Genomic DNA, 21,907 nt, shown 5'->3' with positions numbered 1-21,907 from the left:
AGTGATCTTTCTGTTTGTTTTTAGTAATGTCTCTTTTGCTGTACAGAAGCTCTTTAACTTGATGTAGTCCCATCTATTTATCTTTGTCTTCACTATTGTGGTGTTGGCAACCCTGTATGACTTTAATCAAACCTCTTAACCTATCTGGATTTAGTTTAATTATGTATAAAAGTGCTGCTAACTATTATGTACTTCTAACTATGTGTCAGGGTAGGTGCTGTCTATGTATAATTCATTTAATCCTCAAATTACTTTATAATATAAATTCTGTCATTATCTCCATTTCACAGATTTAAAAGGTTAAGTAACTCATTCACAATAATGAACAGTATTGCTGAGAATTATAGATATTTCCAGTCAAAAATTTCAGAAATATAGGAATTAATATAAAGTATGCAAACACATGACTTTCTTAAAAGGGAGGTTAAGTCATAGAATAATTTGTTTAGTAATGCTTAAATATAATTGCCTCCAGGAGTTCTATGATGAATGGCCAATCAGGCTTGGAGAAGTGGAAGCTTATAAAGGCCCAAGGACACCAGATGGCAGAGTAAGTGCACAAGTCTCCTTTGATATCTGTGCATGGCTCAGAGACAGTCACACAAAGAGGAAACAGCCTGAGAAGGTCTGGCTTCTCTCCTGCAGCTTTCTGGAGGAACTCGGTAGTAGTAGAAAGATCACTAGACAGGAATTTGAGGTTCATGTCTCAGCTCTGTCCAAGCCAACTGGGTGGCTCTTGTCTTAATGTACTGTTTAACCTCATCATTTCCTTTACTGGTAGCTCTGTGGTTCTCAACGGGAAGAGAGGCATGACAGCCATCTGTGCAGCTTTTAAACATACCAGAGGACAGTTCATTCTTCAGAGTTTCTGGCATCTCTGTAACAGGCGAGGTTTACTTTTCCCTTGACTTCAAACTTCCATCACAGGAACTGTGCTTCACTAATGTATCTCCAGGACATGGGAAGGTGATGGAGTAAAATGTGCTCAGGGTTCTTCCTTTTCCCAAGAAGTAGAGACACTATTTCTCTAGTTCCTACCAGTTTTGAAAACACAATCATTGAATCTTGCTTCCAAGGCACCCGATTCAGTGTTGGTGGGGGGAGTGTTCATTGTACAGCTGGGAAGGGAAAACACCGACTGAGGTTAAGAGATTACATGCTTTGCTCCATTGAAGTGACTGGTTGGATGTTTCTGGACAATAGAAAGGAATCAATTAAAATGAAAAACAAGATTTCCCTAAAAGCTATTTAGGTGAATTCAGCTTTATTCAATGTAGTCCAATTGGACTAAATTAAATTAAAGATCAATAATATTTCTAGTTTTGTTACAAGTTTGGTAATTTGTTATGAAAAGTTATGCAGTTGCAAAGTCAGATTCTGTTTTAAGGAGCTTGAAGTATAAATTCATTACTGAAGCATGTCTCCTGGGAAAAAGGGTAATCCTAATATCTCCTTTTTCTCTTAGGAAGTCATCTTTTATAAAATCATCGATTATATTTTACATGGAAAAGAAGAGATCAAAGTGATTCCGTGAGTTTTGCCACGAGGTGGCTGCAGTAGCTGCCATTTTAATTTTGTACAGGTGCATTTTTCTGTAGAGCAATGATTTTCTTGCTTCTAATCTTCCTCAAGGTTACCTCCTGCAGACCACTGGACTCTCATTAGTGGGTTGCCAACTTACGTTGCTGAAAATGGATTTGTAAGTAATTGAACAAATTCAACCCTTAAGTAATACTGGATGAAATTACTAAGAGGTGGAATCGATTGTGAAAAGCAAGAATGCACTTAAGTGTGAAGGTGAGATGGCTGCTTCCTTTGGCATAGGACACAGGAGAGTGGGATACTGGCAGTCAAAGGCAGGTCAACTAGAGACTTCCCATAAAAAATATTTAGTTGACATAAGATAGTCATTCATTCCCCCAATTTCTTATCCTGCAGCCACATGAGGTTCAGACAATCCCCTTGGTCAAGATTTTTGAAATAGGAAAGTTACTGACAAAGAGAAAATACACAAAGAGAGAATGTTGTCACTGATTATAAGTGAGTTGGTAAAGGCAGTGACTTTTGCCCTGGTCTCTCAGGGTGCTTGGACAGTAGGTTACCAGATGTGGCAGGCCTAGGGTCACAGTGAATAACTGGCCTGTGCCAGAAAGTTCTACAAGAAGCCCTCATGCCCAGCGTTCTCACTCATTCATCTTTGTGGGTTTAATGCTCAGTCACCCCATGTTTCAGGACTTTTGTCTCTTGCATTACAGATATGTAACATGCTGAATGCCCCTGCAGACGAATACTTCACATTTCAGGTAAACTCACCACCCAGTCTGGGAAGCAGGGATCAGCACTGCCCCCTCTCTACCTTTAGAGTCTGTCTTCTGCTCAGCTGTGGCTAGAAGACACACAAGGCTTAGGACCTGCTCACCTTTGGTGGGCTGATGGATTCCTCTGTGAAGGGCCAAGAGGTGGGAGGAGAAGGAGGGGAATGAGAACAAGACTTGGTGTTTGTTGCTCCTGGCTTCGTGGGATACAGGGAGCAGGGCATGGCTCCAGCCACCACTCCGTTATCTCTAACTCCTGGTCATCTAGTGCCAACAATGGTGCATGCTACATCATAGGTGTTCAATAAACATTTTTGAGTGAATAATGGCAGAATACATCTTACCATGTGAAGTCAGACTTTCTGGTGGTTTTCTTCCAGCTCTCTCTGCAGCTTATGACAACTGCTATCAGGGAAAACAGCTTCTTACTGGGCCCTTGAGGACTCTACCTGCTGCCCGGGTCTCAGGTTTTATCCTTTTTCTTCCACTATCCAGAGATCCCTCTTGTCCCTCCTAGAATAAATTGGCATTTGACTTCTCCTTTTCTGCCTCTGTCACTTGTATTCCAGTCCTATATTGAACAGAATCCAGTTATATCCCTGGTCATGGTCAGGAGAAGAGACTGACCTAGTTGGAGGTCACTACTGTCTGTCACCCTCAGACACACAGAGCCTACCTGTGTCTCAGTGGAGAGCTGCCTCCTTAGGTTGAGAGCTGTTTCCTCAGCAGCAGAAGCAGCCAGTCCAGAAACCTGTGCATGCCTGCTTAGTCACAGGGAAGGTTTGTCTCTCTTTCCTGCTCAACCTTCTGCTTGCTGCTATGGAAAAGGCCCAAACCCTTTTGGTGTATTTTCTCAGCTCCTTCCTCCTTGAAACCATGATATACCTAGCCTTGCCCACCTACGGTTAAGGCAATTGGGTGCCAGGATGTGCTCGGACAAGAAAAAAGGGATGAGGACTTTCTAATACTTTCCTAAACCTTAAGCATTCATTCTCTAAACAGTGAGGTAAGGGTACCAGCCAGGAAAGCCAGAACTGTACCTTTGCTTGAGGACCTGTGCTTTCTCCTGGGTGGTGTGGTGACACCACAGGAACAGCCACACGGGCACTCTGATGACCCTGGTAGAGAGGACCAGGGCACCAATCAGGCATAAACCTCTGGCCATTGGAATTTCCCAGCTCTTCAGGAAACCTCAGTGTGGTGCCCATGAAAATGGTCTTCTCAGATCCCCAATCTGGGAATGACAACCGCTCTTGTGCTTGGAATCCTCAGCTGTATTTGTGATGAGGCCACGTTGGCACTGACTGATCCAAGCCACTGGCACAGTGAGGCAGGATACCAAAGCAGGACAGTGTTCAATCCTAAGTGTCTGACTGGTCCGGTTAGTACCAATCAGCTCGTGTCCATTTTTAATCCGCATAATTAGCTCAAGTCTGACTGACAGCTGGAGCGCTTGAACATGATTGGTTTATTTAGCTTAAGTCTCATTAATCTATTGATTCTGGCTCCAGATATAAAAAGGCAAGACCCGCCCCTTGCCCAGATTGACTTGCACTGAAGTAAGGTCTGACTTGTGGGCCAGGAGGCCTCAGTTTTACCATTTCACTAAGGAAAAAGTACACAGAACTAACTCAGTTTTATGTTTTTGTCCTATTAGGCAGTCCGTAAAGTTTATTTTGGAAGCTTTAAACAGTATGCTTGGGTCCTTATGGTTGTGAAGTTATTTGGTACAAACATATTTTCTGTTATTAATTTGTTCCCAGTCCATGTAGAGGTATAAGTATATAAATATTTCACAGTATTCTCTAAGAATGAAGACCTTAAGAACCAGTGTACACTGCTCTTTTTTCCCTAACACTTTGACCATTAGGATGCATGCACTGAATTTTAGTGTCTCTGCCATAAAGATGGTTTCTCTGTATAAAGATGAGATCTTCAACTTAGAAGTAATTATCTATTCAATACATGTCCTATGTCCAGCTCTGTCCCATACTTATAACCTTAAAAGATAGCCTTAGAGATGACAAAAAAAAAAATCCACTATTCCAAAGCAATTGGAAAGTATCTAAATTGTATGGTCCAAGGCTCTAAATACTGTTGGAAATCTGATACAGTCCATATGGGTTCAAAAAGTTAGAAAAGGTGGACAAGCTGGGCCTCTGATGAGAACCAAGCCAAGGTGGGCTGAAGAAGGAACCGCTGTGGTGTGTGTGGAGTGCCTGGCCTTGCTCTCTAGTGTGCTGAATCTTGCTTCTCAGACCCCAGGAAGCATCTGAATTTCCTGCAGATCTTATTTAACTATCATGCCCAGAAATTATGAAACAAGCTAGAGAAAAAATTCTGCAGCATATAGTCCTGTAGTCACAACTTGAGAAGCACTTAAACTTCTGTGTCTGCTCCCACCATTGAGCTTTTAGCATTGCAAGATTGGGGCCTGTGATTTATTCATGTCTGAGCCCCTGGCAGCCAGTCCAGGTTCCAGCACATCATGGGAGCTTGACAGATACCTAAATGAATGGAACTGCACCACAGAACAAAAGACTATCTTGATGAATCAGTCAGGAAAACAAAGATAGATCTTTTGAAGGGATTAGCTAAGCAGGTGTGTTGGAGGGCAGAAAAAGTGAACAGGGAACATTCACCTAACAGGTTAGTTCTTCCCATCCCTAGGACCAGGGTGACATAGAAGAGGTTAGGGTTGCACAACATAGAGACTTGGTTCTAGTACATTTAATGGAATGCACTGGAGAACTTGTCATGACTTATAGTCCTAATGATGTTCTGAAACAAAGTCAAAATTGTATCTAATATCTAAAGATGATTCCGTTCTTCAAAAAAACCTAACTGAAGGATAGTGGGGTAGAGCTATAAAGGGTTAGCACAAGGGAAACTTGTGGTGGTGGTGATGAACTGATTCTACATCTCAGTTCTAATGGAAAAGCCTAGATATATGCATGATACACTTGCATAAAAACACGCGCACACACACACACACACACACACACACAAAACTAAGTACATGTAAACCCGGAGAAATCCAAATAAGCTCTGTGATCATACCCGTTTATTTCCTGTTTTGATTGTGTACCAGTCATACAAGATGCTGACACTGGGGGCGCTGGGTGAAGGATACATGCGACCTCTCCGTTCATTTCTTTTGGAACATCCTATGACTCTAAAATTATTTCACAACTAAATGTTAAGAAAATTACCTACCTGTCCTTATTGCTTATAGAAAGGACCCATAGATGAAACTGGCTGGGTCATTAAGAATGTCCTGTCCCTGCCTATTGTCAACAAGAAAGAAGACATTGTTGGAGTGGCTACATTCTATAACAGGAAGGACGGAAAGCCATTTGATGAATACGATGAACACATTACTGAGGTAAATGCAATTACACATGGATAGAAATAGATGCACTTCATGAAACAAAAGATGTGCCATTATTTTCAACTAGGAGTTACACATAACTGCAGTCAATATGCTAGTATTATGTCATTTCTATGTCCTGACTTCTAGAGGTACATTTTCTACCCAAATATGAGATTTTGGCTTAATCAATTTCTTTACAATGCTGGGAAATCAGGAAAATAAGTTTTGTATTTCCCACTAGTTCCAACTTCTATTCCTTTTCAGTCCTCTCATTCCCACCCTCTCCCATTTTTCAGGTCATGCCTTATTGAGTACATGTTCTGGCTGTATAGTCCTAGTCATAGGACTAATTATGTCCTACTATTTATTTCATATTCATAATTCTCTCCTCTAGTATTCATTATGCACATTTGAAAAACAAGGCCTTAGCCCATTGTACTGTTTGGGGTTGATTGTGTGCTTTTTTTTTTTTTTCTTAAATTAAAACAAAGTGGAACGGAGATTGATAAGAAAATATGCAGGGGTCTCCCTGGTGGCACAGCTGATTAGAGCACAGCACTAAGAGGCTGAAGTCACTTCAGCATGAGTTTGATCCCCGCGCCTGGGGTGATCCACAAGACTTGGCAGACCTCTCCTGACCCGCCTGCTGTTCCCTTCAGTATTGTACTTCATTGATCTGCCTGGTCTACTCTCCACTCTGTCTCTGGTGAAACCTCTCACTCCTTTCACCTCTTTCCTGTACCCCAGTTCTGTCCGCATAAATAAATCTTTAAGAAAAAGAAAATATGCAGACTCTCCTCCAAATCAACTTTCATTTTAGAATGCTGAATCACATTTTGTCCATTTTAGACTCTCACACAGTTTCTTGGATGGTCTCTTCTAAATACTGACACCTACGAGAAAATGAATAAGCTAGAGAACAGAAAAGACATTACTCAGGAAATGCTCATGAACCAGACCAAAGCTACTCCTGATGAAATCATGTCTATTTTGGTAAGTGGGAAGCTCAGTTCTGTGGACATTAGGTAATATCTAATCATAGCTTCCAGAATTCCCCTAATTATCCAGATATCTGAAAAATGAGAATAAGGTTAGTCTTGGGATAAAAAGGAGACAAAAAAGGAGGAGACAAAGGACCTGGGTGACCCATTGTACACAGATCCTGCCTGGACTTCCAGGATGCATGTTTGGAGAGCACTCTGCTAAAGCCAGCTCCTGTCTGTAGGACATACATTCCTGAAGTAGTGATATACATTCTCAAGTATGTTAGCAAGGAAAAATAATTTTCAGAAACAGAAATTCATTAGTCCCCAATTGCCATATAATGCAATGTAATAGCTATAACATCTCAATGGCAAACAGCAATAACCCTCTATTTCTCACTTACATATTTGTGGGTTGACTGGGCTTCCACTGATCTTGGTTGAGCTTGGGTTCAAGCTGTGTTTGATTTGTTTGATGCATCTCTCATCCTTCTGGACCAGCAGTTACCTGAACACCTATGGTGTTGACATTGTAAAAGATCAAGCCCACATATGCAAGGACATTTTAAGTATTTATCCCCATCACAATCACTAAACTCCTCATTGACCACACATGACGAAGACCAACATCATAAATGTTGGGGGAGTGAGTAGGTATTTGCTAACAAAGTTCTAATCACCACAAAATGGAGGTAGAATATTACACCTCTAGATTTCTGTTAAAAAGATCTCTATTCCTTTATTTTCATAAGCTTTTGTAATGTGTGCACTGGATTTATTTGATTGGGTGATTTTCTTGGTTTTGGCTTTATTGGGTGCTTTGAGCATTAAGAGAAATTTGATTTGAGGGCTTGAAATTTTGAACATGTGGGAAATTGCTATAAGCTTATAGAAAAATAGATGTAGTTGGTCTCTTTCTAGCTACTGTTACATTTTGGGCTTATAAAGAATTCATTACACCGTATTTTAGATATATTTTAACTGATTTTAAGAGTTATCAGATGAAAATTTTCTTTTTTAAGAAATTTCACACCTCAATTTCTTTTACATTTAGAAATTTAAAGAGAAGTTAAATACAGATATAATTAAAGACTGTGAAGAAAAACAACTCGTAACCATTTTGGTAAGTGTTTAACTTCTATCCTTATTGCCCCTTTAATAAACCATGTTAGAATATTCTCAGTTTTCAAATTACAAAGCCAGAATGATCTGGCTTCTAGATATTCTTCTGTGTGTTCTGCAGTGCAGTCCAGTTCGCATAAATAACTTAGAACCACAGCCAAATTAGACTACTGCCTCGGACGTAGGGATTCTAGCCTTACGCACAGAATGTAGGGATATCATGGCTCAGTTTATGGCCACCCAGAGGTGGCCCAGTATCAGAATAGAACATAGGCCCTCAGGCACAATTGTTTCTTTTCTGGATCCCAAGGAGATCCTTTCTTGTTGTTGCCACTAGTCAACCCATTATTTCTGGTTGAAATTAATGTCTCTTCCAGGCCATTAACCCTATATTTTGGTGTGTCTACTGTTAAACCTATCCACATCCAAACTTATTGTTAAACTCACTCAATAATATTTTTAAAAACATATTTTCAGTTCTAGAATACAGATTTTAATTTCATTTTAAAGATTCCATCACTGAGATGAGATGAAACTTTCCACCTCTGCCTCAAGTCTGAGTGGCACTGGTGATAAGGGAGCCCCAAATTCCTGTCCTCTGGTATTCTATTTTTCCCACAGATACTTGATGCAGTGCTCTGTGATTTTTTTCACTGGTTTATATTGTACAATCATCTCACTAAGTTAAACTCCATAGGGCATGATCCATTATTTTTATTTCCCAAGTTTAGTTCACTGTTTTTTCACATAGTCTTAAGGTCTAACAAGATGTGGGTTAAATGAGATGTCTGCAAGTATGCCAATACGTTGAGCAGTTCACTCAGTGAACGCTGGCTGAGCACCTTGATGGGGTGGGCACTGAAGGTTCCTGGATACCACAGCAGATAAGGCAGGCACACTCTCACCCTTGCGGAGCTCACCGGCTGGTGGAAAGTGTCACAGAGCATGTAAAGACAATATGATAGAATTGAATGAATGAGGATTTACTGTTTGCCAAATATTTTTGGATAGGAATATAGAGGCATTGAGCATTGAAAACAGGTAAAGCTACTATAGCTAAGCATTTTACTTTACAGCACAGAAAGAAAAGAGTCACTGGAGTTGAAAAACCATTTAGAAAAGTTTCTTAGGATAGCTGAATCTCAGTTTCACCATCTAGAAGTTGGGGATAATATATATTATATATATATATATATATATATATTTTTTTTTACTGTGAGGATAATATATATAAACTGCTTGCCTCAGTGAATTTCACATGGGATTCTTCTATTGTAATTTTGTTATGCTAGCACAGTATTCAGAGCATGTTGTGAATTCAGTAAGAACCCACTGAACTGAACTGAACTGAACTAAACTGAACTGAACTGAACCGAACTGAACTGCTCTCACATGTCCATCTGGTAGACACACAGAGACCACAAAGGGAAAAAAAGTCCATGTAACCTGAAACAAATTGTCCTTATTTCAACAGAAAGAGGACCTGCCAGACCCAAAGGCAGTTGACCTATATGAATTCCACTTCAGTGACTTTCCCATCACAGAGCACGGACTGATTAAGTGTGGACTTCGACTATTTTTTGAAATAAACGTGGTGGAGAAATTCAGAGTACCTGTAGAGGTCAGATGGCTTCTGACTGACAATACTGTGATTCTGTTATTGTATTTCACTCATGTTTTCTGTGGTTCAAAAGATCAGCTTCAGTTTGAGTATTAAATCACTATTAACTTTGTCAATATAGCACCTAAAACCTGGTAAACAAGACCAGGCATTCTTAGATAAGACTGCCGCCGACCTTCCAACCTTTAGAGTTCTATTCCAAAGTCTGAATGGTAGTGTCTTCTTCTGGAGACAGGTTCTTACCAGGTGGATGTACACTGTGAGAAAAGGGTACCGATCCGTTACTTATCACAACTGGCGCCATGGGTTCAACGTGGGACAGACCATGTTTACTTTGTTGATGGTAAGTGCAGGGTGCTGGAAATAATTGTGAACTTGCATGTTTCCCTCCTGAACACCATGAGAAATGGATATGGTGCTTCATTTTAGAGCCATCATTTTGGAATCGTCTGAAACAATCCCATTAATCCCAACACCCCTGCAGATATGCCAGAAAATGTGGGCATCGCTGGGCACTTGGCTGGAACATCACTCTGATGTCTTCCTCAAAGAAAATTCCATTATCTGCTTGGTTTTGCAATTGCCTAGAATGAGCCACAAAATAAAAATTTTGCTCTAAAAACAAAGAGGTCCCCATCTCCATGCAAGCAGGACTCACTATAGTGCAATAGAGTAGTAATGCAAGCAAATAACATTTATTTTTCAGACAGGAAAACTAAAGAAATACTACACAGATCTTGAAGCCTTTGCCATGCTTGCTGCTGCTTTTTGCCATGACATTGACCACAGAGGCACCAATAATTTGTATCAGATGAAGTAAGTGAACACATGCAGTAAGGTGCATGTACCAGTAATGTCTGAAGGCAGGCGAGGAGCGGAAAACTTGCCTGTCTCTGCCCAATCAATTCCCCTTCCTCACATTTAGCTCAGGTGTACATTCTGCTCCTTCCTGAGCCTCAACCCTCATGATGGGGTCTGCTCTTCCCTCTGTGGGGTCTGCCTCTCCTTTCTGCTTCCACTTCCAAATGTGCCCGGCCTTACAGCAAATGCCTTAACTTTCTTTTTCCAACTTTGTTGAATCAAGGCACAGAATTCATATATTAAAGTGCATCAACCTCAGGCTTATACTGTGCTCACCTATGCCACCTCCTCAATCAAGTTAGAGAAAATTTCTTCCTGGGCGGCTCACATCCCTGGGCCTTTGCTTCCACCCCATTCTTCTTCAGATGGCCTCCTGATGTAACATTATTGCCATGTTCCTCTCTTGCACTAAGAAAGAAAATATAATAAGTAGGATGCAGCTCTCAGGTCAGACAGCTTTGGGTTCTCAAGTTATTCAACTTTCTGAGTCTCAATCTCCTCATTTTGACAGTAAGAATTATAAACATACCTAACACATAAAGTCATGGTCAAAAATAAATGAGATGACACATATAAAGCACTCAGGTCAGATAGATTATTGGTAGTAAATATTATTGTCACTGTTATGTCATTGGCACTCACTACCTAGAATGAGAAATGCCCTTGGCCAATGATCTTGGTAATGATCTTTAAGATGTTCTATCTGCCCTCATCTCTGACATGAAATCTAACCCTTTCCAGAGATAGTGAGGCATTTTAGAGACAAGTAGCTTAGGAGTCTGACCATGTGGGGGTCCAGGGACTTCCTGGTTGAGGGTTCTTGGATAAGTCACTTGTCTATTTGAGATTCAGTTTAATTATCTGGTGGGTATAATACTTATCTTACTTTTTTTAAAAAAGATTTATTTATTTATTCATATAGAACTGGGGTACAGGCCAGAGATGCGGAGGGTGAGAGGATTCACCAGAGACAGAGAGGGGAGCAGAACAGGCAGATCTACGAAGTACACTGCTGAGGGGGAGAGGCGGGTGGGTCAGGAGAGGTCTGCCGCGCCATGTGGATCTCCTCTGGGGGCAGGCTCATGAGGAACTCATGAGGAAGTGGCCTAAGCATCTTAGTGCTGTGCTTTAACCCGCTGTGCCACCAGGGAGGACCCTTATCTTACTTCTTAAAGACTTTTCTTCAAATCAAATGGAATTACATACACACATTTCTATATTTCTATTTATATATACTACATAGTGTTTGAGAAAACTTTATTCAGTGAATAAAAAGTAACTTGTAAGCAGTGAATTTTCTCCTTCAGCAAAACTACCTACCAGGCTTTGTCTTGAAAAAAGGAACTCCACTCTGCCTTCGGGTGAGGGGGTCTCCTCTAGAGGTTCCAGCCCATGCTGGCTGTTCTTCAAGCCTGAAGCAAAGATTCCCATTAGTACTTGAGTTCTCTTCATCCCTTCCAATCACTAGTGTATGAGTTGTTTCCATTCCCAAAGAATGGAATTTATTGAATACCTACTGTGTGCTAGAGACCAGACTGAGATCTTGATGCCCACTGCCTCATTTAATCCTCTAACAGTCTCACAGGGGAGGTTCTAGTACCCCCCTCTTTCCCTGATGATGAAACAAGCTCAAAGCAGTGAAGCCCAAACTTACCTTAGATAAAAGGAAGTGGCCAAGTGGATGTGGCCTCTCACTCCCAGGTTTGCACAAAGGTGGCGATCACATTCCAGCCTGGGTTTGGAATCTAAGTGGATCCTTCTGTTTATCAGAGGGTAGGTAGTCCCAAACTATAAGCTCCAGGAAACTCATATTTTAAAGGCAGGGATTAAAACCAAGCTTCCTAATTTAAACAATTCATTTAGGCCCTCTCTGGTAGGGTAGCAGGCTAAACCTCAGCACTGCAAACAAGCTACAGTTGCTTCAGTGCGAGTTTGATCCCCAGTCCCGGAGGTGATCACATGGCACCCATCTGCCTGCTGCTCCCCTCAGCAATGTACTTCACTAGTCTGCCTGTTCTGCTCCCTACTGTCTGTGGTGAATCCTCTCACCACCCCTGTACCTCTGGCCTGTAGCCCAGTTCTGTGTGCAAAAATAAACCTTTAACAAAAGTAATTAAAAAATAAACAATTCATTTAATTCACTGAGCAAATAGTTTTCCTAACACTTCTTTAAAGAGCACATTCTCATCTTTTAAGTCTAAAAATTTTTTTCCCCAATATGTCAATTTTGACCAATTCACAGGAATTAGGATAACTAAAAAAAATTCAGAGACAATAAATTCTATATTGTATGGATTTAACATGTAACCTTAAATAGCTAAAATTACATCAGATCCTTTTCCTCCTAGATCCACGTCTCCACTAGCAAAGCTTCATGGATCTTCCATCTTGGAAAGGCACCACCTGGAGTATAGTAAGACTCTTCTCCAAGACGAAGTATGTGAGCCTCTCTCTAGCCCCGCTCTCAAACTCTGGATCAAAGCACTAACCATAAAAAATGTTTGGAAAGATGAGGGTCTTGTGTTTTGGAGGTTAGCAGTGTACATCCTCACTGAAACCAACTGATAGAAATTGCTAAATTACAACCTTCTCTGAATAACCAAGTTGAAAGTAGCTGTGACTTAAAGAAAAAAAAAAAAGAGCATTGGAAATTCACAGAATCTCTCTGAATCTGTGGAGAAAAAAACAAAAGCTTTGGTGGGTGTGAAAGGGGTCCTGTGTACTCTGAAGTGCAAGCCAAGAGGAAAGGGAGCTATTAGTTCCTATTTTCTCACTGGCTCACAGGATACTCACAGGAGACTCCGTAGGTAGGATATGGTCCTCACCTTTGAGAAAGGCAAGCTTTAGTAGTGAAGGTAGGCATGAGTCATCAGACGAAATCAGAAAATTGCCATCAGAGAGGCACTGACTGAATAAGGATCCAAGAGTACCAGGGAATGACGTCACATTCAGGAGTGTGCAGGACACGAGAGGTGAGTGAGAGCTTTATGCAGGTGGTGTGAGCCTGGTCTTGAATTCAGTTTACATTTGTCATGTACCACAAATATTCTGAAGGAAGTAATCATTCTTCCTTCTATCATTTTTTTTTAAAGGGGTATGTAGGTTTGTGGAAAAGTTGTGGATATGATCTAGTTGTAATTAAAAATATTCTCTTGGGAAAAATCTAAACCAAAACTTATTAAAATGAAGAACACCATAGATGTTGGGGAACAGTTTTGTCACTGAGTAACCCTCCATAGAGTGGGGCTGTTCTCAGTTTATACAATAATTGTTTATTAAAGGCTCAAGAAAGGGAATACAGCAGAATATGTCCTGGTACAGACTGCAACATTTTCCTAGATACTGGAAAGTCAAGTAAAGTGTGTGAGGCAGAGTAACTGGGCAGAAAAGAGGAAAAAGGAAAAAAAGATGTGTTTTTAACAGCTTATGATTGATGTAATGTGCAGACATGTGGACCCAGACCAACAGCGTCAGAATCATGCATTTAACAGAGGGGATGGGCAGGTGATTTAAATGAATCTGGGCTTCATTCACACCTGCTGACTGGATTCTCTGGGGTTCTGGCCCAGGAATCAGCATTTAATGTAAGCTTTAATAATTGTTATGAAACCGAAACTCCCTTTTGGGAGAATTAATCCCATCAAAATGATGATGTCTTTATTTTGATAACTGAATTAAATGGAGTAAAACAAAGTAATTCAAAACCAATTTGTTATGTCTTGGTATTACCAGTTGGACAATCTTACACTTTGGGGTAAAAAATTTCTGTACATCCCACTAGTTATGTGCTACCACAGGCAGTGTCAAACATAGCATTAATTTCACATTTACTTACTAAAGCACAATTTTCAAAACTGCAGCCAAATATTTAAGTGATTTAACATTGGAAGGCTTTTAGTATTATGTATGTTTTTCCCTTCTGGCATTTAAGATTTTCCAATAGAGGTGTGGTTTTCCATCTTACAATTTTTAGTGTCATTTACTCTGGAATCTGAACTGGTTTTTAAAGGCGGCTTATTATTCTTTCTAAAAAGGACTGTTGCATGTTGGTCATCCATACCTCTGGCAAGGTGCTCTCCACAATGCTATTCAACCAGCTAATTGCAGACTTTAAATAGAGTTGCTAAGCGATGCAATCACAGAACGTTTTACAAGTAGGGAAACTGAACGCTTAAAAAATGGAAATTTTTAGCTATGAGATGTGCTTTTACCATATGGGGAAACAATGCACTGTTTTCTGTTTATTTTTTTATAAGAAAATATTTCCATTTAAAGATTTTAATTTTGAAATAAGGGAAACCCTTAGGCTTTATATTATCAATGTGGGTACTACTCAGACATTTTATTTTACATACTAAAAGGCTTCCCCCTCAAATGTCCTTTTATCCTGGTAGAGCTGAAGATTAGAACCTGCTTTGAGGATAAGAGCCACCTGTATTCTACACCAGCTGTTATTTTGTTAAGCATAGCTTGATTTGTTGAATCAAAGATAAATTGATAATTCTACTTTATTACGAATTTTCCTCTTACAGAGCTTAAACATCTTCCAGAACCTAAATAAACGCCAGTTTGAAACAGTTATTCATCTGTTTGAAATTGCAATAATAGCAACTGACCTAGCTTTATATTTTAAGTAAGTATAGAACACCCCCCGACCCAGAACCCTCTTTTACTCTTCGTAGCTCCACTTTCCATAAATGATCCATTACATTAAAGTTAAAAGGAACTTATTCACACACATATTTATTCATTTTTCTTTTGGACTATCAATGGAGTATCTTCTAGGTGCCCGAAAGTGAATTTATTATATATCTGGAAACACATTTTCAAAAGCTTAAAACCGAACATTAAGTAGTTACCTGAAGAAGTTTGAATTGAAGACGTCTGAATGCAGCATGGCTATGCATTGCCAAAGAGCAGTGCCAGGATACCTTACAGGGTGCTTGCTTCATCCTGGAGAATTCTCTTGTGACCTGGAGTCTGGTATTAAGACTGACACTTGATCCTGTCAGTCTGGCTGCTGAGCACTCTTGGGGATACTAATATTCACTGATCAAACTCATACAATTCAGTGTTCTCAGAGCACAACACATCGCCAGTCATTTATAATAACATTACCAAAACCATATACCCCAAGCTTCTGTATATTTTCTTATAAGTGAACTTATAAAGTTGCTTGTTGAAAATGGATTAGAATAAAATAAACTAGTAAGATCTAAATACCTAATAACTCAGATGGACAATGTCAAATTATGCTGATTTTTCATAATTTAAAATTTAATTATTAAACATTTCAAATATGAAGACAGATACTTATAACAATGTAACTAATATCCAGATATCCAGGATCCCAGTTCAACAAATGCTAAGATTTTTGACACATTTCTTAGGTTGTTTAAGAAGGAAAATAATAATGCCCTTGAAGACATTCCACCCCCATCCTACCACAAAGCCCCTTCTCCACAGATATCACTATTATGTTAATGCTTATTCTTCCTTTCCATCCACTTTTTATATGTTGTTGCTTTAAAACTTTCCATAAATGGAACCATACTGATTAAACCCTTACTGTTTCCATCCAATTATATTTTAAAGATTTACCCTTGATGGTAAATGGAAATTTTTCCATTTAACCGCATTTTCAACAACATGAACATGTCATAATTGATTTTGCCATCATTCTGTTCACAGCTATTTAGGTTGTTTCTAATTTTTCATCTTTTTCTACAATGCTACACTGAATATCCTTGCACATCAGAGTTTAAAGTCCACAACTACAATTGGATTACTGTAGTTTGTGTATCTTCAACTTTATGCCAGTATAAAAACTGTCACTCCAGAATACCAATTCAAACTCCCATTAGAAGTGTACAAGGGTTTCCTTACCAGTTGTCTGGAATACTTGCTATCTAGGCACATTTTAATTGACTGATTGATTGTACTAATCTGAATGTGAAATGTTATCTCATTGTTGCTCACATTTGTACTTCCTTGTTTACTGGTGAGACTAAATATCTTTCTAAATATTTTGGGTTTTCATTTTTGTTGGTTTTATGCATTATAAATATTTCACCACAATCTGTCACCTTTATGTTTATGGCATGATGTTTTTGTCACATGTAAGTTTGTTTTAAAGTATTCAAATTTACTGATTTTAGACTCCAATGTGTAGACATTCAATGTAAAGTGGGAATATAGAATCTGAGAAGCATTTGTTAAAGATTGCTTTTACTATTGCTTTTACTTTTTTCTATGCCAAATTGTTGTAACTGTCTCTTTTTAGGAAGAGAACCTTGTTTCAAAAAATTGTGGATGCCTGCAAAAAAATGGAAACGGAGCAAGAGGCTATCAAATATGTAACCATTGATCCAACCAGAAAAGAGATTATCATGTGAGAATCTGAAAAATACTCTTTTTTGGGTAAAAAATAATTCATTCTAAATTTCTAATTTTGTTTTTTTCCAAAGGGCAATGATGATGACTGCATGTGACTTGTCAGCTATAACGAAGCCCTGGGAGGTACAAAGTCAGGTGAATACAATTATAAATGCTTTTCTATCACATTCTCAGGTATTTTCTAGGTCCCAGATAAAAGTGAACAGGAAGATCCGGCAATCTCAGAATTTCGTTTTTGCTAGTAACTATATAATTCTATATAATTATATATTTTACAAACTACTACTTTTTCATTACACTTGAATTGTCCTATCATTTGGTTTAGAATCCAAAAAGAAAAGGAACTTGAGAAGATAAAACAACATATTCCCTGTTGCATTTCTGTTTGTGAAGCAAGTATTTTTTAAGAGCTTACAAATGTCAGGAAAACTGGTCATTTGATCAGTCCCCCAGAACAAGACAAATAGAGGAAATCTTGGAAAGAAAATGTTTTCTGAAAAGAATTCCTTACCACTAGACAGATTAGAGTTTACATAAGATTATTCAGAAAATGAGTTTTTATTAGAGATAAATCAGCAGAAGGATGGACAACTCCCTGGTGCTTTCCTGTGTCAAGGGTGGTTTTCTTCCTACAATCCCTTCTTAACATATTATCAATTGGAAAGTATTATTCTGACCTGAGTTTAAAGATGCCTTCCGTGGAAGTTCTTCCCCAACCTTGGGGAGTTAAGCGTGGGGAAGCACTAGTATACCAATTGATTTCAATTGGACTAGAGATGCTTCTCTCTCCTTAGCGTCTAGGGAAACCATAAACAGAAGAGAGAACAAGTTGATAGGGTTTAGCTATAAATGTGGACTATAAAACTGGAGTCATGAGGTCCAAACCCAAATACTTGCGCTTCTTTAGCCCTGGTTTGGCTGCTCTTCCTCGATCTCTACATACACAATCACCACGCAGTTTTGCCTGAATTCATCTGCTGTTTCATAGTCACTCCTATCATCCTGGCTACCACCTAGTCCAGACTTTCACCACAACTCTGGCGGGAGCCTCTGAAGTGATTCTCTCTCATCCTTAAATCCCCAACCCTCCTCTGGACTGCTGCTGTTTTTTTTTTTTTTTTTTTTTTTTTTTAACAAGCAGAGCTCAGCTAAGCCCTCCATGGCTTCTAGACTACCCACTGCCAGAGGATCAGCTTTTTTTTTAAAAAAAATTTACTTTCTCTGCAATAAAGTTATGCAAAAATCACTTCATAAAAAAAGCAGCAGATTTACCTTAGTAATCAAGTAGAGCTGCATGTGTGTGCCTTTGTGTGCATGTGTGTGCATGAAAGTATGTATACCAGATGCTACCAGATAAGCAGGATAAGACAGAGGAAGCATTACAACTCAAAGCAAGCTTAATAGAATTATCATTCTCCCATCTTTGCATTTTATTGTTGAGAAATTGTGCAGTAACAAGAGACAGGTACTCCCAGAATGAATCTAGAACACTGAAGTAGGAAAGAGAGATTCCTTTTTTCCATTTCAATATAATCTGTGATATCTTTAAACCAAAGATCACAAGGGATGACAATACCTCAAGCATTAACTATAAACTCTATCCTTAAATGCCACACAAATAAAACGCAAATTTCTAAAGTGGCTTTCATAAAATAAGCCTTTCTTATTTGCAGGTAGCACTTCTGGTTGCAAATGAATTTTGGGAACAAGGAGATCTGGAGAGAACAGTGCTGCAGCAACAACCTATTGTAAAGCCTGACATATAAATGACTACTTACTAAAAATTTTAATACAAGTCATTCTATTTTGTTCAAAGTCTTAGAAGACTATCTTAAAAGAACTTCTTTCTTTTTCTAGCCTATGATGGACAGAAACAAAAAAGATGAACTACCTAAACTTCAAGTTGGGTTTATAGATTTTGTTTGTACTTTTGTATATAAGGTAAGTTAATTGATTATTTGAATGAACTATAGTTTTCTGCATGAGAATTTTAGTTAACCAAAATCAAAGGGGAACCCACAGGGAAAGCATTTCAGGATGTTCTTAATTCTCCAAAGTAGTCTGAATTATTACCTTAATCTCGCACTTAAGGGTGGATTCAAGGGAGAGAGAAAATTCAGATCCCAGCAAATGGAACAGGTGGGAAAGACAAATTTCCAAGATGCTGAGTTATGTTCTTTCTCACAGCTCTGAGTACTCCACATCATCATACAGCTCTTTCTCTGCACTGTAATCAAAATCAACTGTAGAATTTTAAGTGATTTCTGGCCTAAACATTCTGTCTAGGAGTTCTCACAGTTTCACAAAGAAATCACACCAATGCTGAATGGTCTTCAGAACAACAGAATAAAATGGAAATCCTTGGCTGATGAGTATGATGAAAAGATGAAAGTAATTGAAGAGGAGATGAAAAAGCAGGAAGGAAACATGATTGAAAGAGGTTAGATGGAATTTTTTCACTGTAGTAAAATAGCCCAAAATCAGGCTGACCTATCTCGCAATAACAGCAGTATAACAAATATAAATGCGAAACTTTCTTTACTGTAACAGACTGGTAATTATAAGTTGATTAATGGTTTTCAGTCTCCTCCACCCCAAAAAAGATCTTATGTATAACTCCAGAAAGAAGTGACCGCATCAAACTTTATGCCCGGCACAAAACAACTCAAGATTCCCAGACTGTGAACTTCGATGATTCTTTTGAGAAACTGAGATGCTAATTGGCTGATCGCTTATTAGACTCCATATTTTTAATGGACCAAATCTGAACATGAATTCAAAATTTTAAATGCTCAAAGCCTCCGTACTCACAGGTTAAAATCACTGCTTAGGCTGGAAAGCTGTTAGAAATGTCATGAAAGTATAGGAACAAAACATTTTATATCCATGGATTCTTGATAATACCTTTTTCTTTTTCTTTTTAACTAGCTGCAGAAGATTCAGGAGGTGGTGGTGATGACAGAAAGTCTAAGACATGTCTAATGTTATAATATGATCCAAGTGGTAGAAATGGCAAATACTGTTTCTACTTTTGAAAAAAAAAAAAAAAAACTTCAGCAAATTTCAGTCATAAACCATCAGGGACAGAGTAGACAAGCTTCAGAAAAAACCACCCTGTGACTATCAAGAAGAAAATATATCTCTAGCCTGGAAACACTCAGGGAAAAATAAAGTTCAACAAAAGTGCAAAAGATGACAAAAATAGGTGGGCCTTTTTTGTACCAATTTCTTTTAAATTAAAAATACATAATCTTGAAAGCAGTCACCATTTCTTTAAAAGCTCTCGTTATATTCATTTGCTAGAGATAAGATAACTAAATAACACAGACTGGAAGGCTCAACAGAAATTCGTTTCTCAGTTTTAGAGGCTGTATGTTCCAAGATCAAGGTGTTGGCTGGGGTTGGTCAACTGTGGGAACTTTCTCTGAGTCAATGTGGGTAACATCTTTACATGGTCTTCCCTCTGTGTCTGTGTCTCATCTCTTTTTGTTAAGGACACCAATATGTTGAATTAAGGCCCATTCACATGACCTCATTTTACTGCAATTACCTCATTAAATGTCCTATCTCCAAATAAGTTACATAGTAAGTATGTAAATCCGATAGATGGAACAAAGAAAAGGATATGTGAAATGCTTATTTCTTTCTTCCACTTTTTACACTTGAAAATGGAAACGCAACATTTTTTGCAGCTAATGAACTATGTCGTAGTCCTATAGTTCCTCTGCCCCTGCCAAGTCTGAAATCAATTATCACTTTGGGTTAGAGATGCATGTACTCCTTTATTTCCATTGTTTAACTTAGAATCCTCATTTCTAGGTTCACTAATATTTAGAAATCACAAAGAAAAACTATTCCTTTATTTTTTTGTAATTCTGGATGCCAAAATATCAGTTCAAACAACTTCCCTTCCTCATTCACTAGCAAGCAAGTTGAGGGTAGAGATGGGCCATCATGGAAGGTCAGCCACAGGTAAGAACTTTGCCTCAGAGCAAGTGTAAGAAACCTAACTTCAAAGCCCCAGGCCACCGGGGGGCTGATTGCCACTGACTGTAACACACATTAATAAACCAAGATCAATTTACTGTTTTCTGGTAGTTTAGAATGACTGTATAATTATTTACTAGAACGTTCCTGTGAGCAATGTCCAGCACATGTACTAAAAACTGCAGAAGTATTCCTTGAATTCTTTCATATATCTATTTGATCTTTATAAGAGCAAATGAGTCTACACTTCAAACAAAAAAACCTTCTGAAAAATTGGTGAAAGTTATGCACCCTTCCTCCAAAATCCACACAGAATAAAAATTTAGCCACAGTTTCTAGAGGAGTTTAGATCTCCTGAAGCACATCCCCAGACCCATTCAGGGTGTGGACCCTGTGGAATTACTACAGTATATCCCTGCTTGTAAGTATATCCATATTTACATGACTGTGCTGGACAAGTTCTATACACACAGTAACACTAGGTGAATTATTTTATTGTGTAAGCTCTGTGGGGAAGTCAGCATATCCACTGTTTTAGATCATGGGGACCTCTTTTAGTCTCCTGTGGTATTAATTTACTTTATAGTAAATTACCCATAAGCTGGGAAGTCAAATTTGAATATAACAAACTTCAAGTGGTATAGGTACAAAAGCAGCAGGAGAAAAGGGGGAAGAAAGGCAACTAAAATAGGTGATAATGGGAAAATAAGTGATTAGCAGGAGAGTGTGAGTGTATCCAAGGGAAGTAGTGACTGAAAACCTTCTGTATCTTAAGTTCTGTGAGACCCTAATAATCGTAATAATTTAAATTAATCAAAGGGAAGATAAACATGAATAAATGGGGGAATAGCCTCCAAATGTAGAACAACGAAATCTCTTTACAGTTTATTAATTCTCTTCTCTAGGGCTACAGATGAAACAACTGAAAATAAATAATGAAAAGGTATATATGAAGGTTGGGAAAAAGTGTTCCTAAAAAAACTAAAGAACTTCCAAAGTATCTGACATCCTGAGAGTTGCTAGATTTTATTTCTAAAGACAAACCACTCAAGCTGCCGCTTATAAATAAAACTTGTATGAAGAATTTCAAAGTATACTTTCACATTAAGGAATATAGGCTTCTTTCTTGCATCTCATAGGAATAAATCTTGAAAATATTCATCAAATTCTTCTTCCCTATTTAAAAGAAAAAGTATACATATGAATTAAAATCTACAATTAGAAAAAATTACTAGGTGATACATAACAA

The 21,907-nt window shown here is 38.6% G+C and overlaps 2 protein-coding genes across 8 annotated transcripts in view; one reads left to right on the top strand and one right to left on the bottom strand.

Annotated features, from left to right (window-relative positions):
• PDE6C (phosphodiesterase 6C, cGMP-specific, cone, alpha prime) overlaps positions 1–19,862 on the top strand; it is a 31,207-nt gene extending 11,345 nt beyond the window's left edge. Inside the window, exons 5-22 of one of the 2 annotated variants that reach the window (XM_004680616.2) lie at positions 476–550; positions 1,466–1,530; positions 1,633–1,699; positions 2,256–2,303; positions 5,551–5,700; positions 6,538–6,681; positions 7,726–7,794; positions 9,268–9,414; positions 9,650–9,757; positions 10,121–10,230; positions 12,624–12,711; positions 14,808–14,908; positions 16,559–16,666; positions 16,743–16,806; positions 18,345–18,419; positions 18,529–18,612; positions 18,958–19,111; positions 19,600–19,862. In XM_004680616.2, the coding sequence (XP_004680673.1) occupies positions 476–550; positions 1,466–1,530; positions 1,633–1,699; positions 2,256–2,303; positions 5,551–5,700; positions 6,538–6,681; positions 7,726–7,794; positions 9,268–9,414; positions 9,650–9,757; positions 10,121–10,230; positions 12,624–12,711; positions 14,808–14,908; positions 16,559–16,666; positions 16,743–16,806; positions 18,345–18,419; positions 18,529–18,612; positions 18,958–19,111; positions 19,600–19,661 (1,719 nt within the window). In that variant the 3' untranslated portion in view covers positions 19,662–19,862. Of the gene's footprint in view, positions 1–475; positions 551–1,465; positions 1,531–1,632; positions 1,700–2,255; positions 2,304–5,550; positions 5,701–6,537; positions 6,682–7,725; positions 7,795–9,267; positions 9,415–9,649; positions 9,758–10,120; positions 10,231–12,623; positions 12,712–14,807; positions 14,909–16,558; positions 16,667–16,742; positions 16,807–18,344; positions 18,420–18,528; positions 18,613–18,957 lie in introns of both variants that reach the window. The other variant, XM_012723400.1, reaches the window with a different exon arrangement.
• Positions 19,863–21,656: 1,794 nt separating this feature from the next.
• FRA10AC1 (fragile site, folic acid type, rare, fra(10)(q23.3) or fra(10)(q24.2) candidate 1) overlaps positions 21,657–21,907 on the bottom strand; it is a 33,130-nt gene continuing 32,879 nt past the window's right edge. For all 6 annotated transcript variants that reach the window (XM_012723947.1, XM_012723948.1, XM_004680614.2 and 3 more), the window contains exon 14: positions 21,657–21,834. In XM_012723947.1, the coding sequence (XP_012579401.1) occupies positions 21,792–21,834 (43 nt within the window). In that variant the 3' untranslated portion in view covers positions 21,657–21,791. The remainder of the gene's footprint in view (positions 21,835–21,907) is intronic.

The sequence above is a fragment of the Condylura cristata genome, unplaced genomic scaffold, assembly GCF_000260355.1.
Source record: "Condylura cristata isolate star-nosed mole 26May11 unplaced genomic scaffold, ConCri1.0 scaffold00011, whole genome shotgun sequence".
Classification (NCBI taxonomy): Eukaryota; Metazoa; Chordata; class Mammalia; order Eulipotyphla; family Talpidae; genus Condylura; species Condylura cristata.
The sequence above is the reverse complement of the archived record's forward strand: the minus strand, read 5'-3'. Positions and strand labels throughout refer to the sequence as shown.